Here is a 17,006-nt window from a genome sequence, read left to right as displayed (position 1 = left end):
TTGATATGAAGATATGGTGCATCATGCCTGTCTCCCTTCAGTACTCCACATACAGTATGAACTCACTATCACCTGCACTAACAAATGTATAGGTGTCTCAGAGACACACAAAGGCTCAATGGCATTTGGTTTAATTCCACTTACTAACCAATGGGGTTCTACTTCTACAAACTTGTCCTCCTACTGAGGTGTGATCTCTCAGCCTTGATAATCGTGCAGGAATGAGCAAATGGCAATGACCTCTGTACCTGGTGCCCTAATACATACTTTCTTACTTCAATCATTCAAGATATAAAGACAAAGTATAGAAATTTGAAAGCAACGTGGTATTTATTAAAGTATAATGACACAAATAGAAGAGAAATAAAATTGAAGTCTGAAAATGAATAGTCTTAGAAAAGAAGACTTACTGAAAATCAGCAATGTCAAGGGAGGATGCTGAGCTAGGCAGCTTTATAATTTGGCTATCGGTATGATGCACAGGTTTATGGTCACTGATGTTCAGACAAAACAGTCACATACTCTCTCGCTTATCAATGTCTTGGTCTCTGAAGTTGCTTGCTATTTCATTCTGCACTCTGGTCCTTCAAATGGGGCATTATTTATGTTGAAATCAAATGGGGAGTTGAATCGATCAAATAGGGATATGTGATGTTACACACATGTGATTGGCTGGCAGTTCTTGTGATGGATAGCTCTGTTCAAAGTATTTGATCTTAGCACAGCCATACTCTTTTCCATTTCTTTTAATAAGTTGAAAACTGACTGAAATTGATGCACTAAATTATACATTATTGGGAACAAAGGATACTTTCATTGTAAAATGTCCCTATAGTTAACCTGCAATTTCCTTTGTAAGTTACTTGCTTTATAGATAATTCTGGTTAGTCTGAGCAAAATTAAAACTTAATATAAGACGTCTGAAGTTTCAATAATTGAAGATTTTGTATTTGGGACACTCGTACAATTCTAAGTATATGTTTGGCCTTGTGACTCAATGCCAACCATTTGTGTAGAACAGGATGGCCATGGTCCTATGATTATCAATGAATTTCCTCATGTCCTTTTCTTACCCCATTTGGATATCTGTGACGCAACATTCTCTAGGGCCAGCCCAGAAACATGTTCTTTGTGTAACAACATCAAATATACTGAGCCACTTAAGGAGCTATAGGAATAGTTCTTTTTATGCTTTTTTTCCTTTTTTGAAATGGTCTTCTGAATAATGTAGATTAAAAAAAAACCAGTAAAACATACTTTCAAGTTTTAGTGGCTCATCTTATTAGTTTTAAAGGTTTAGTAGATAGACAACGACCCTAAGCACACAGCCAAGATATCAAAGGAGTGGCTTCAGGACAACTCTGAATATCCTTGAGTGGCCCAGCCAGAGACCAGACTTGAATCCGATTGAACATCTCTGGAGAGATCTTAAAATGGCTGTGCACCGAGGCTTCCCATCCAACCTGATGGAGCTTGAGAGGTGCTGCAAAAAGGAATGGGCGAAACTGGCCAAGGATAGGTATGCCAAGCTTCTGGCATCATATTCAAAAAGACTTGAGGCTGTAATTGCTGCCAAAGGTGCATCGACAAAGTATTGAGCAAACACTGTGAATACTTATGTACATGTGCTTTCTCAATTTTTTTATTTTTAATAAATTTGCAAAAAGCTCAAGTAAACTTTTTTCACATTGTCATTATGGGGTGTTGTGTGTAGAATTCTGAGGAAAAAAATGAATTTAATCCATTTTGGAATAAGGCTGTAACATAACAAAATGTGGAAAAAGTGATGCGCTGTCAATACTTTCCAGATACACTGTAAATGGACATGTGGGACACTTCAGCAGAACTTTTTTTTACCTAAACCTTTTTCTTTGTGTGTTGCTATACTCTTTGTTCATGGTGGTTTTCCTAATAGATAGGTTCTCAATGTAAAATATTTTTATTCACTGCTTTTAAAAAATAAAAATAACTTAATTTTTTGTTTCTATGGTGGATATCCCATCAACCAGGCCAAGACAGACAAATACCACTAATAAGAGACTTGCTGATGAATTAATGCAAACTTCTCAACACACATCTTAAAATAATCTTATAGATGAATGAAAAACACGGGCATGAGTTGTAAGGTACATACTATTACCCCCATCTTAAAGGATATGTAATATAACTTGTAACATATTCACTATGTGGGCCATCTGTCTTTTCTAAAACCATAGCATCTGTTTTTGGATCAATCCACTTTGCGGCCCTCATAACTTATTATAATAACCTCATAACTTATTATAATAACCTGCCTATGCACAAATTGAAAAAAATGCAGTTGTTGAGTATTTCTGTAATTGTACAATAACATAGGTTGGTGTTGACTATAGAACAGATGATATAGAAAAGTGTTCATTTAATTGGGCTCATTTACAAACAGCTGCTTTGACCAAGACTTTTTTCTTTGTACTGATTTGTGAAAAGCAAAATACATTTTCATCACTGTCACATTTCTTTATTATTGTTGCTTACAAAAGACATTTAATAATGAAAGTACTAAGAAATAGAAAGCAGCAAACTGGTTCCTAATCGCCTCACCTTCCTTCACAGTTTCCCTGATCAAAGAATTAATAGGATCATAGATCATATTATGGAAATGTAGTGTACCTACAGCAGTATAGGAAAACTGACTTTAAGTAGCTTGCAAGTGTATGATGAAGATTAAAATATTAAACATATATTTTAAATAAGAATGTGTTTTTAATATTTATTTTTTTTATTTTGTCATAAATTGTCCTCCTCGTATTTTTCCATGCATTAGCAATGTTAATAAAAATGTACAGAAAAACTGTTAATACAGTAGTAAAGCAAAAAACCCATTACGCTTCTAAACCAAAATACAATATGGAAAAAAATAATTCATTTTTCATATTGCATAGGAGAGTGATTAAAGCTGCATTCTTTCCTGCTGTTTATAATTGACTTTGGAGAAATCACCTATTGATCACATAACAGTTGACTACTAAGATAATTCCACATCATCCTAAACCCCTAAACATCTTCCTCTTTATTTGTTGACCTTTATCAATTACCACTCTGTCACAGAAAAGGACACCAGACCAAAGTATATACTAAAAAGTGCACTATATATTTTTCATCAAATACACTTCATTTTAAATTGCCCAACTCTTAAGTGCTGAAAATTCCACGTGAAATAATTGTGATTGAAATAATAAGCAAATGGTACTGTGAAACCATAAAAATGTAAATGCTGCATAAAAAATGATAAATAATCTTCTTCACTGCATATGAAATAATTGTAAATAACTTGCTGAAATTCCTTTACCCTAAGTTACTGTCAGCCACCATCATTGATATATGGTCACTTAGTCAAAATCTTGCCAAAAATGTAAATATGACCCAATCCACCACTTACAACACTTGTAAAGTGCTATCAGGATACAATTTTTGTTAAACAGTTGAAATGTTCCATATAAATATTATTTTGTTGTTTATTAATTCCATTAGTAAGTTTTTCATTTATTTAAATACAGTAGGACCCAGATTTACTGAGGTTCTGAAATTATCTGAGATGAACCTGGAACACACTACTTTCATATAATTCATAAAAGCTTTGCTGTGAATACTGTGCTGTGGACTATACTATACTTTTAACTTCGACTATACCAATTGAGTGATTGAGGAGCTGGTGTCTGTGGGAACATGAGTGCAACTTACACACCCCTACCCAACTACACCCCTCAACTACTGCCAATGTGTTGCCAGCTCTGGAATTTTGTGTTAATACATTTCAAAATGATGTGGTGAACTGCCAGTGGAACTGAGCATGGAACTTTCATATAGTACATGGCTCCTAAAATACTTCCTCGTTTAACAGTCCCATATTTATTTCACAGTTTAACAGTATGATACATGGAGAAATGAAATATATTCAATACACTTCAAAATATGTTTCTATTTGTCAATACATCAATGGGAACAAATCCTTTACAGCTTCAATCTTTTCAATATTAGTGTTATATCACTTCTCAAGCAAAATGCTTATTATTTCACTCACTAGATTTATGTGTGGTTAATGGTACTACCTGCTGGAAAGTGTACTTCTTACCTAGAATGCAGCTTTGAATACACCCTTACAGGAACATGTCTTACAAACTCTTAACAGCTTAAAAATGGTAATTTTATTAAATTAGTACAAGTTGTTTGTATTTTTTCTTCCAAAACTGACAAAAGGCACATGACATTGGTACCTTTAAATGTACCCGTGTCCTCTTCATCTTTGAGATGGTCTAGCCAGAGCCCTAACTGCAGTTCCCTGTCCCAAGGGTAATATTCTCCCTCTGTCACAAGGGAAGGCATTTTACCAATAAAAACCCACAAAGACAAAATGAAGCGAGTGTCACAGAGACAAAGTGCACACACATGTAACATTTACAAGCAGAAGGCATGAAAACACAAGAAGCTGTTGGGAAACTGAAATGAATAATGGTTTCCTTCTAGATACTAACATGAGAATATTCTTAGTGTTTTTTTTTTTTTTTTTTATAATAAATGCTGTAGCCAAAAAGAGAACACTTAATATAAAAGCTGGGTTTCAGGACTGCATTGTATGGTCTCAGGATTTGCATGTATTATTTTAATTTATTTTACATCTCTATTATAAGTTTAAATATATATGATAAAACAATACAAATTGAAATTGTGTGAAAATATTACACAATGAAACGCAATCTGTACATGTATAATTAAAATGGGAAAAATTTATAAAGCAGCTCTGATGGCCAAATGTATTTTATCACCATCAAGGTGCAATAGTAAGATACTTTTTACTTCCATATACTGGCAAGCACAGTACAAAAAAAATTTATAAACAAAGAAAATAAAGCCTTACTTTTGTGTCATTTAGTGGTTTATTTACTTCTACAACAGGTTAAATGGGTACCTTCCTAGTTAGCACTTAAGCTTCCAGTATATGAGAGGTAAACGTTTTTACCTGCAGTTACCACTAGCAAACTACACAGGATATATCCAAGATGCCAAATTTAATATATTTTAAAGTATTAGTTTTTGGATAATCAAGAGATTAAAATCAGTAATTGTATGTTTGTCATATATCTAAAATGGCAAACTGTTAAAACTGATTAAAAACTAATATTAGGGCTATACAGGATTTGAACAGATGCAAAAAAAAGCATTCAAGTACATTAAAAAAGTAATAATTAATAAGAGGATTCTGTAGGACAAAAGCCACTAATATTAAAAAAAAAAAAAAAAAAAAAGGCTACTTGACAAACCCTGCAGCAAAAAACTTACTTTACTTTTAACTCTACAGTGATTATCATGCAATTGCATACCTTCACTAGATTCTTCCTCCTCTTCTTCTTCTTCTTCTTCCTCTTCTTCTTCCTCTTCCTCCTGTTCATCTTCCTTGAGACACGATTCTTCTGCTGCAACCTCTATTTCACTTTGACCCTTGAGTTGTGCATGAAAATGAACAGCCTGCTTCCAAGGAACACCACCCAGGTCAGAAGTTGGATGAGATACTGCTTCTCCATCACCCTCTGGCTCATTTTCCTCCATTTCAGAGTCAGAGCTGCTACAGGTTAAATAGGTAAAACCAAAACATCAACCAATTCAGGCAAGAGACCACAGATAACACATAAATGGGAGAGTAAAATAAAATATTATATCCAGTTTTAAAAGTCATTAATAGAAATTAGTAAGATTTGTTTCTTTGCACCTGATTACACAGAAGCAAACAATATTGAGGCAAATACACATCTGTTAACAGATAGAATTAGGTTTAAATGGGTGGAAAACCAAGTTTCATGAAACAGCTAGAATTCTATTATTCACAGCCAAATATTTATTTCATGTATTTCAGTCTAAAACATTTGAAAACATTCCTGAATTGCCCTAACTATGGAGACAGGAACAATCATGGCGCAGCAATTCTCCCAAATCATAATCTAGAGGATACTTTTATTCAAAAGGATTTCCTTCTAAATAACCACCACTGAAAGCACACACCAAACTTGAATGAGATACATGTTGGCTCTACTACATACTCGTGGGATCCCAGCAATGTTCCCTCTAAGCTGAACAGATGAGCGTTCGTTAATGCATTTTAGGAGCACTGCTCTAATTTTGCACGGTTACTCATAAAAAGACCCAACTTTCAAACAAAATTAAACTATTAAAAAAACAAAAATAAACTGAATCAATTACCTGATTGCAACAAGTTTCAAATAGAACTGTGCTGTATTAAAAAGTCAATGCAGTTGTTTCTTTGTTACTTTAACCATGTCTAAAATGAAAAGCTTAAGAGTGTGCAAGTAGTACATTGAAGAAACAGAGTTTGGGATTTAAAATGCCAGAATGATTTGTGAAAATCGACTTATCGCATAGTGCTGGACAACACATGCTTTTGGAAGAAACTTTTAACAACTCATAGATGAATAGTGAAATTTGCAGTACCGTATATGTTTGAAAGCAGGATCTTTTAAGGAATGGACCTTAGGGAAAGCACTGATCAAAAGGAAAGTTGACCATCTAAATTTGAACCGGAAATCTCATATTTATTCAGTCACAAAGCTTAAAACTCAATGAAAAGTTTTGTTGAAGGAACAAAGAGAGAGAGATTAACAGAATCTAAGCAAGAACGTGAAGCCAAAAAAGAACTTGTGCAGTGCAACCAAGCGATACATGACAATGTAAAAGTTTTAATAGACATTTTCTTGGCTGTGAAAATAAATTTTTCTATAAGGGCAGTCCAGGATAGTCATGATTATGTTGCCAAATGCACGGAAATAGATAGTTGGCAAAGTAAGAATTACACCTTTGAGTTAATCAAGTGCATAAATTGAAAACTCAAAACCAATGTACTAAATAAAATTTGAAAATTAGTGTGCCACACTTTGATAGTTGATGAATCAACTGATAAAATTTACACTTTTGAAAGTGTTACGTATTAAACTTATGAATGAAAGTAAATTCATTCATAAAACTGCATTTACTGGCAAAATTATGGCAAGTCAAATTAACATTTAGAGATATATCAAAATGCATTTTAAGATATTTTAGATATCTCAAATTCATTTCCTGATAAATTAAAATAGGTCTCCGGCTCCACTTGAGATATCTTAGAATGCATTTTAGGATATCTCAAATACATTTCAAGATATCTTATAATAGACATAAGTTCCATTGAAAGAACAGGCAATTTTAGAAGAAGTGATTTTGAGAGATCTCAGAACATATTTAAGATATCTTAAAATGCATGCACAGATACCTTGAAATGCACACACAGTTATTTTGAGATATCTAAAAATGTATGAGGTATCTCAACTTAATTGCAGATATCTTAAAATGTAAAGGAAATTATTTTAAGATATCTCAAAATGACTTTCAGATATCTTAAAAAGTAAGTTACATTTTAAGATATCTGAAATTAATTTTGAGATATCCCTAAATGTTAATTTGGCTTGCCATACATAATATCATTAACAGCATATGACAGAATATCTAGTCTTGTGGCTATTCAACAGTTGTACATGGTAAATGAGACAAATTTAAATCAGATGGTAATGTTTACCTAGGACTGCAGATCAGTCAAGAAGGCAAACAAATAGGTGTAGCTACTCTTTTGGGGCAGTGCATTCCACACTTATCCAAGCAACATTGTGTGGCACATTGCAAGGACCTGATTATAGATGATGCTTGGAAAGATATTCCTCTGACGAGGAACACTGAGACTTTACTAAGAACTATTTACACAATTTTCTACAGGCCATCTGTTAAGAAGGCAAAGTTTGAAGTACTTGTCAAAGTTGAAAAGGCAGGTGTGTGTGTTTAAACCACTAAATGAGGTTCAAGATAATAATTAAGGAAAAAGTCAGAAACTGGAACTGTAAAGATATTTTCATATATGACGGCATTTATTAAACAACAGGGGAGTACTTCAAGGGGATGTGAAAGGGATTTAATCTACTGAATAATACAAAAGTAAAATCTAGAAATTGTTTAGATTCCGAAACTTTAGAAAACTTAATGAGAATAAAAATCTTTTAATTCTGGACAGGCTCTTAATTATTCATGGATTTTATAAGTAATGGATGACAGTACTCAGAGAAATTTTGAGTTGAAATAAAGTTTTGATAAAAAAACTTTGTTATAGCAGTTCCGTTAATGTTCAATATTTAATATTAAATATGCAATACAGTAAATAATCATGTCTGTGAAGATTTTTTTTGTGTCACATCCAGGAACTCACTGCTAATACCAGCACTCAGAAATTGTTGGTTTTTAGAACATGATGCTCACAAGTTAAAGTTTCCACCTGAGTGACATAAAATCTAGAAGTAAGCCTGAAACGAGTAAATCAACTCATGCAGCAGATGAATAAATTGTTAAGTATCCAGAAGGATTTAGCTTTTCTCCACAAGGCAGACAAATGGTTTTCAGATCTACTATACTGTTAATGTCCAAACGTGTTTTATGTAATAAATCTGTACTTACATATTTTTATTACATATATAAGTTTTATTTTTTCAATTAAATAATAAGAAAAAAAAAAAACAAGTTACCGTAACTTTTACTCCCAATTTCTAAGATACAAAAATAATGATTTCAAACTTTGAATTTCAGTATGTTTACATTAATCATGCTGTACAAATTAACATAATATGCTAAGAGGAGGTCAACAATGTACAAAAAAAATCTTCATTTTGCTTGTGATGGTTTAAATGAGAATCTTTGATGGTGTACTTTGAAAACACAAATTAATATACAGAGCAGAATTACTGTACTCCAAATTTCCTCAGCTGCTGATCTTACTAATTACTTGTTCATGCATGGTTTGTTGATCTTTCCTGCAAAAATTAACAGTGTTATAGACTATACTTATTATAAGCCAAAAACATTTACTGCTCTATTTAAAAAAGGGAGACACTGAACTATTTGCTAAAAAAATGACAGTCAATAATGGTTAAGGAAATACCATTTCAATATTAATGAGTTGATGAAAACTTTAAACTGCAATTCCACCTTAGTTAATTAATTCCTAGTAGAACATGAAGGTACAGTACTTAGCACTGCTGTCTCACAAATCCAGTATATTGTATCTGAAACCCATGCCTGGTATTTGTCTGGATGGGTTTGCACTCATTGTTCCCCATCCACTTTTGTTTTTCTATGGGAACAGAAGTTTTCCTTCACACATCTTCAAAGAAGTACATGTTAACTGATAAACCTAAATAAGACTGAGTGACACTGTGTGTGTAAGTGAACTTGGTGATGGAAGTGGAGCAATGTCAATGGCTAGTTCCTGCATTATTCTTAGTGCTGCCAGGGTAGACTCCGGCCCAAGCAATTCTGAAATTGATTAAGCAGGTTTAAAATGTAATTAATTTTTAATTACTAATTCTTAAGCTTTAATTGTCAAACAGCAGGTATTAATTTGGAGTAACAATAACCTAAGTATGCTATTTGAAAACCTATTCATGTAAAAAGACTGTATAACAAGGAAACTCAACCAGTAAACTAGAAAGGTTTTCTTCATGTCAGCGTGTATGTCAGCCAAAATATACTTTAGCTACAACAAATGAGTTAATACAATCACTCAAAAAAACTTCTTTGACCGGGAGAAATTATTACCAATGAGATTTCTGAAAGCACCATAAATACAACACTACTTATTTTCCTCATGTAATGAGTATGGGGTCCATTTATTATTTTGTATTTAATCTGAACTATGAAATAGCTGTCTTACCTTGAGACCTCATCAACATCTGTAACTTTGTCTAGCACGCTACTTAAGTTGTGTTCAGCTAGAGTCTCTTCAGGGACCTCCTCAAGCTCTTCCTCTCGTTGCAGGGAGAGGCGGTAATTCTCCAGCTCAATGCGTTCTGGTGTACCTTTCACACGTTTTGCTAGGCTGGGCTCTTCTATGCCATTCACATCAACAGCTAAGAACAGAACCAGAATATTCTAATAATTAAATACTGATACAAAAAAGTAAAGCAACCTAATACTGTGAGATCATACATATGGTCAATGAACAGATTGCCAGAGGGTTTTAGAACTTTAAAAGTTTGACAAATGACAGGACATCATTAAATTTATCAAGCTCATTTGGTTAGCTAATAGGTAAGTTGCTGCAGTTTTTACTCGGATACTTTAATAGGTCATTAAGGTTTCATCTTAAATCACATGACTCAGAAGTTTATTCCCTATTACAAAGAAACTTGGGAAAATAAAAGCATGTCTTTAAGAACATAAGCATTTAGACCAGTACAGGCCAAACATACACAAAGAGCTTGTTAATCCTATTCTCACACCCTCCTAGAAATTATCAATCATATGAGATGTGTTGGCTACCTTAGGTTTACTTTCAGCTACATACCTGAAAACTTTTTCCATTTATTTCTATTTACAGGAAAATATAACCCCTAACATTTCTGTAAAATACATCCTTATTCGGCCTTCATTTCTGACTACATATTCTTATTAAAGAACTTTAAAATAACTAACATACAGCTTAATGACTCCTCCTGGAGTGGATCTACAGGCTGGAAAGTGCTATCCTTTCGATGGGTCTTGTGACCCCAATTTCCACCTCCCCATCCAGCCCAGAAAACTATTATGCAATGTTTTACTCAGCAGAAAGATTTGTATTTTTCAAAATTATTTTTGTTCAAAAAACACACACATCTTTGAGTGTGCCCCAAGCCCAATGACAAAGAAGATGAGTCTTTCTTATATTCCTTCTGAATCTACTCATATTACATACATTGTATAGGATGTGCTATTTCTGGAGGTGAAGAAATGTGTCTTTTTCTGTATGAACTGTAAAGTTTAACCTTATATGCAGTAATGGCACGGCAAGTGCCTTAACTTTATTTTAGCTCAATACCAGTTATGCAAAGAAACACATGTATTCCATTCAAAAAGTGAAACTTGTATATTAGATTCATTCATTACACACAGACTGATGTATTTCAAATGTTTATTTCTTTTAATGTTGATGATTATAACTGACAACTAATGAAAGTCCCAAATTCAGTATCTCAGAAAATTAGAATATCAATTAAGACCAATGCAAAAAAAGGATTTTTAGAAATGTTGGCCAACTGAAAGGTATGAACATGAAAAGTATGAGCATGTACAGCACTCAATATTTAGTTGGGGCTCCTTTGGCCTGGATTACTGCAGCAATGTGGCGTGGCATGGAGTCGATCAGTCTGTGGCACTGCTCAGGTGTTATGAGAGCCCATGTTGCTCTGATAGTGGCCTTCAGCTCTTCTGAATTGTTGGGTCTGGCGTATTGCATCTTCCTCTTCACAATACCCCATAGATTTTCTATGGGGTTAAGGTCAGGCGAGGGATACCATGGTCCTTAAACCAGGTACTGGTAGCTTTGGCACTGTGTGCAGGTGCCAGGTCCTGTTGGAAAATGAAATCTGCATCTCCATAAAGTTTGTCAGCAGCAGGAAGCATGAAGTGCTCTAAAACTTCCTGGTAGACGGCTGCGTTGACCTTGGACCTCAGAAAACACAATGGACCAACACCAGCAGATGACATGGCACCCCAAACCATCACTGACTGTGGAAACTTTACACTGGACCTCACGCAACATGGATTCTGTGCCTCTCCTCTCTTTCTCCAGACTCTGGGACCTTAATTTCCAAAGGAAATGCAAAATTTACTTTCATCAGAGAACATAACTTTGGACCACTCAGCAGCAGTCCAGTCCTTTTTGTCTTTAGCCCAGGCGAGACGCTTCTGACGCTGTCTCTTGTTCAAGAGTGGCTTGACACAAGGAATGCGACAGCTGAAACCCATGTCTTGCATACATCTGTGCGTGGTGGTTCTTGAAACACGGACTCCAGCTGCAGTCCACTCTTTGTGAATCTCCCCCACATTTTTGAATGGGTTTTGTTTCACAATCCTCTCCAGGGTGCGGTTATCCCTATTGCTTGTACACTTTTTTCTACCACATCTTGTCCTTCCCTTCGCCTCTCTATTAATGTGCTTGGACACAGAGCTCTGTGAACAGCCAGCCTCTTTAGCAATGACCTTTTGCGTCTTGCCCTCCATGTGCAAGGTGTCAATGGTCGTCTTTTGGACAACTGTCAAGTCAGCAGTCTTCCCCATGATTGTGTAGCCTGCAGAACTAGACTGAGAGACCATTTAAAGGCTTTTGCAGGTGTTTTGAGTTAATTAGCAGATTAGAGTGTGGCACCAGGTGTCTTCAATATTGAACCTTTTCACAATATTGTAATTTTCCGAGATACTGAATTTGGGACTTTCATTAGTTGTCAGTTATAATCATCAAAATTTAAAGAAATAAACATTTGAAATACATCAGTCTGTGTGTAATGAATGAATCTAATATACAAGTTTCACTTTTTGAATGGAATTACTGAAATAAATCAACTTTGTCATGATATTCTAATTTTATGACCAGCACCTGCATGTGTGTGTATATATATATATATATATATATATATATATATATATATATACATATATATATATATATATATACACACACATATATATATATATATATATATATATACATATACACACACACAGTAATCCCTCCTCCATCGGGGGGTTGCGTTCCAGAGCCACCCGCGAAATAAGAAAATCCGCGAAGTAGAAATCATATGTTTATATGGTTATTTTTATATTGTCATGCTTGGGTCACAGATTTGCGCAGAAACACAGGAGGTTGTAGAGAGACAGGAACGTTATTCAAACACTGCAAACAAACATTTGTCTCTTTTTCAAAAGTTTAAACTGTGCTCCATGACAAGACAGAGATGACAGTTCCGTCTCACAATTAAAAGAATGCAAACATATCTTCCTCTTCAAAGGAGTGCGCATCAGGAGCAGAGCATGTCAGAGATATGGAGAAAAGCAAATAAATCAATAGGGCTGTTTGGCTTTTAAGTATGCGAAGCACCGTGGCACAAAGCTGTTGAAGGCGGCAGCTCACACCCCCTCTGTCAGGAGCAGAGAAAGAGAGAGATAGAGAGAGACAGAGTTTGTTTTTCAATCAAAAATCAATATGTGCCCTTCGAGCTTTTAAGTATGCGAAGCACCGTGCAGCATGTCGCTTCAGGAAGCAGCTGCACAGAAGGTAGCGACGTGAAGATAATCTTTCAGCATTTTTAGACGAGCGTCCGTATCGTCTAGGTGTGCAAACAGCCCCCCTGCTCAATCCCCCTACGTCAGGATCAGAGAAAGTCAGCGCAAGAGAGAGAGAAAAGTAAGTTGGGTAGCTTCTCAGCCATCTGCCAATAGCGTCCCTTGTATGAAATCAACTGGGCAAACCAACTGAGGAAGCATGTACCAGAAATTAAAAGACCCATTGTCCGCAGAAATCCGCGAACCAGCAAAAAATCTGCGATATATATTTAAATATGCTTACATATAAAATCCGCGATGGAGTGAAGCCGCGAAAGGCGAAGCGCGATATAGCGAGGGATTACTGTATATATATATATATATATATATATATATATATATATATATATATATATATATATTAGACACAGTGGTACCTCGGTATACGTCTGCTTTGGAATAAGTCCAACTTGGTATACATCCTGTATGGACGTGAAAAATTTTGTTTGGTATACAACCTTTGCTTGGAATACGACTTGCATTCAGTGAAAAACCTGCGCGCTACCCTTGTTTATATATATATATATATATATAATGTATATGTATGTATGTATGTATGTATGTATGTACAGTGCATCCGGAAAGTATTCACAGCAAATCATCACTTTTTCCACATTTTCTTATGTTATAGCCTTATTCCAAAATTGATTAAATTCATTTTTTTTTTAACACAATCCCTTCATTTCAGGGGCTCAAAAGTAATTGGACAATTGACTCAAAGGCTATTGCCGTTTTTCATGAACGATTTTCATGATTTACTGTGTGTGTTTTGTTGGTGCTGTGTTGTATTTAAAGTGTAATCGCTGTAAGGGGAACAGGGGTTGATCGTTGTTTTCATTACATTCTTTATTTGCTGTTTGATTACCGGATTGCTTTGATTTTGTCGGTTTGTGAGTGCACGCGGGTCGGGTCAAGGCTGGGTGCGTCCCTGGAATCTCCACCATAAAAATGGTGACGGTGAGAATCTTAGCGGCACTGGACCGCTACAGCGTTATTCATTTCTCTTTGCTGCTGATTGACTGTGATGCATCTCCAGCTGAGTGTTGTTATGTTTTCTGTTTTGTTCCTTTTAAGTCTGCACAACAAGCTATAGTCATTTCCCTGTGCCATTTGCGAGCACACAGGAGCTGATCAGTCAGAGCTGTACATTCGTTGAGCAGCCAGCTCATGACCACTGCCAGCCCCTTGTGAGCAGGGGAGGCTGAACGCACCCCTAGAAGACACGGACACTCTGTGCTGTGTCACGCGACACTTACATAAAAAGCCTGTACAGCACGTGTCCTTTTTGGGTCATTGCTTTGGGGTGTGTTCGTTTTTTTTTTCTCTCTCTCTCTCAATTCGATAACTAACTGCATACTGAGCTCGTTTTACTTCTGAAAGAGACATGTTTGTTTGTTTGAATAAAGTTCCTGTCTCTACAATCTCCTGTGTTTCTCTGCAATTCTGTGACCCAAGCGTGACACACTGCAGCCTCACTGTCTCTGGGATTGACACATCATCAGCGTTTACCTCTGTGTGTTTGCATGCTGCCAGTTCAAGTGCAGTTGGCTCAGTGATTTACTTAATTTCATCCATGGTGTCAGTTGCACTTTGTACATATTGTTCCAGTTGTTTTTTTAAATAGTTTTTACAGTTCATTAGCAGTGTGTAAAATGATCAGTGTTGCAGTAATTGTGATGCTGTTTGCATGGAAAAAAATATGTTCTATTAAAATTTCACTTTTTCTTTGTGAATTGTGACATTTACTTACAGTGCAGCAAAAAAGTATTTGGCGTCCAGGGATGCATTAACCACCAAGTATATGGCAGTTTTAAGGGTTAAAGCCCCAAGATGCCGTTGAAACGCCCTGCACCTTCTAAGGCTTCTGGCAATGAAAATGCGCTTGCATGAACTACAGCACATATAGCGGTAACATCTGTATTTTACATTATAGCACTGCGGGAGACATAGCAGTACAGTATTACAGGTTTACCTTTAAATTCTTTTTTTTTAGGTAATGTATTAAGCTGAGTTTGAAATTAAATTAAAGTGTTGTGGGGGCATATTTAGGGTTTAAACTATAAAAATAGGCATTTTTTTTTAACCATATCCAAAATTCTCAGTTTTTCACAATTTGCGGGTGCTCTAGGAACGTAACCCCCGCAAATTTTGGGGGTGTACAGTGTATAAATTTTTTATATATATATATTAATTATATATACTGTATATACACATACATACATACATACATACACACACACACACACACACACATACTCCTGACGTCATGGTTATTCCTCCACAAAGACTGCCTTGGATTAAAGCAAATATATTGCTGCTGCAAGTGAACTATGATTCTTACCGCAACGAGAGAAGTCGCAAAATCAACCATTATAGAAAAAAACCCAATCTAAATCCATTAAGTAGTTCTCTCATTCGCTAGCTAAGCAGAGGTAAGAAACGCTCCAAGGCTGACAAGTGAGTGAAGAGGGTCCCCAAACCCCTTGGCCCGCTGTGTGTCTCTCAGATTTGCACAAATAATCCGATACATAGCGCAATGACAGAAGTCGCAAAATCAACCAGAATGTTCAAGCAAATTCTAGAAAAAAAAAAAACAATCCAAATCCATTAAGTAGTTCTCTCGTGAAAAGCAGATGGACATACAGACAGATGTTCGATTTTATATACACACATATACGCATACACATATGCAGTATATTACATCTATATATATATATATATATATATATATATATATATATATATATATATATATATAAAAACTCTGCAGGTTTCGTTACAACTTTTTCTTCTTATACTGCCCTAAATGTTCTTACTTTAACATCCTTTGTAACTTACTTCTCTTTTTTTTTTTTTCCAAAAAAGTTTAACTTGCACAGTACAACAGCCAGCTTCTTCACTATACTATAACTACAGGAAGGGCCTAGCCCCTACCATTTTGGGGCCCAAACTAACAAAATGTAAATACCACAATACATGTTTACATGTTCCACCAAGATAGCCCAACCTTAGAGGTGCAGCTGAGAAGAAGCTATAAAGCTTTTGCTGATGTCCAAAGAAGGCAATGGCGTCTCTTGAGCTTCTGGCTGCATCTGTTACCACTAAATTTAGGGTGTTGGCAGCACATGACACAAAGAAATATTGGGGATTATTTTTACAGCAGTCTGGCCTGTACACTTTTGTGCTTCTAATCCATGTCTGCACTAATGTCATAATTCATAATTGACAATCATTAAAAGGAATATTTAGTTCCTCGAGTCTGTCCAGGTCAAGAGAAGACTAAATTTCACCTGATGTTTCTGTTGCTGAAAGGAATTCCATAAAGTGCTCTCTAATCCTGTGTACTTCCTCCAGTGCAACAATTCTTATAACTACTGTCATTTGCTCCTCATTGCTAACATCAGATGTGCAATCCAAAATAATGGAGTAATATTTGGACTGCTTGATGTCACATACTATATGCTCAATTACCTTCTTACTTACGGAATTAATAAGCTCACTTTGAATGGTTTTGCCAAGGTAGTTTGTTTGGGTGCTAGTGCTACTCTGATTGATACATGTGTTTCTCTTGAAGCAAACAATGATGATCAGATTTATCAAACAGTGAACACTAAAGGCTTCATATATATGACAGGGGGGTTTGGCAATTGTTTTTGTTATTAAAAAAATTACTGTTATTTGTAATGAGAAACAAGAAGTAGCAGTCCTAGCTTTATTTTGTTTCTCACACACAAGTCATCTCTGGTAGTGATTTACAATCAATAATTTACACTAAACAGCCACTTTATTAGGTACACCTTGCTAGTATT

At 35.4% G+C, this 17,006-nt stretch overlaps 1 protein-coding gene across 10 annotated transcripts in view; it reads right to left on the bottom strand.

Annotated features, from left to right (window-relative positions):
- The window catches only part of mical3a (microtubule associated monooxygenase, calponin and LIM domain containing 3a), a 431,263-nt gene that overhangs the window by 76,766 nt on the left and 337,491 nt on the right, over positions 1-17,006 (bottom strand). For 6 of the 10 annotated variants that reach the window (XM_051922884.1, XM_051922886.1, XM_051922897.1 and 3 more), the window contains exons 27-29: positions 9,773-9,968; positions 5,358-5,599; positions 4,254-4,343 (exon numbers count right to left, since the gene is read on the bottom strand). In XM_051922884.1, the coding sequence (XP_051778844.1) occupies positions 4,254-4,343; positions 5,358-5,599; positions 9,773-9,968 (528 nt within the window). The remainder of the gene's footprint in view (positions 1-4,253; positions 4,344-5,357; positions 5,600-9,772; positions 9,969-17,006) is intronic. The other 4 variants (XM_051922891.1, XM_051922904.1, XM_051922908.1 and 1 more) reach the window with 1 other exon arrangement.

Source organism: Erpetoichthys calabaricus, chromosome 1, assembly GCF_900747795.2.
Source record: "Erpetoichthys calabaricus chromosome 1, fErpCal1.3, whole genome shotgun sequence".
Lineage (NCBI taxonomy): Eukaryota > Metazoa > Chordata > Cladistia > Polypteriformes > Polypteridae > Erpetoichthys > Erpetoichthys calabaricus.
The sequence above is the reverse complement of the archived record's forward strand: the minus strand, read 5'-3'. Positions and strand labels throughout refer to the sequence as shown.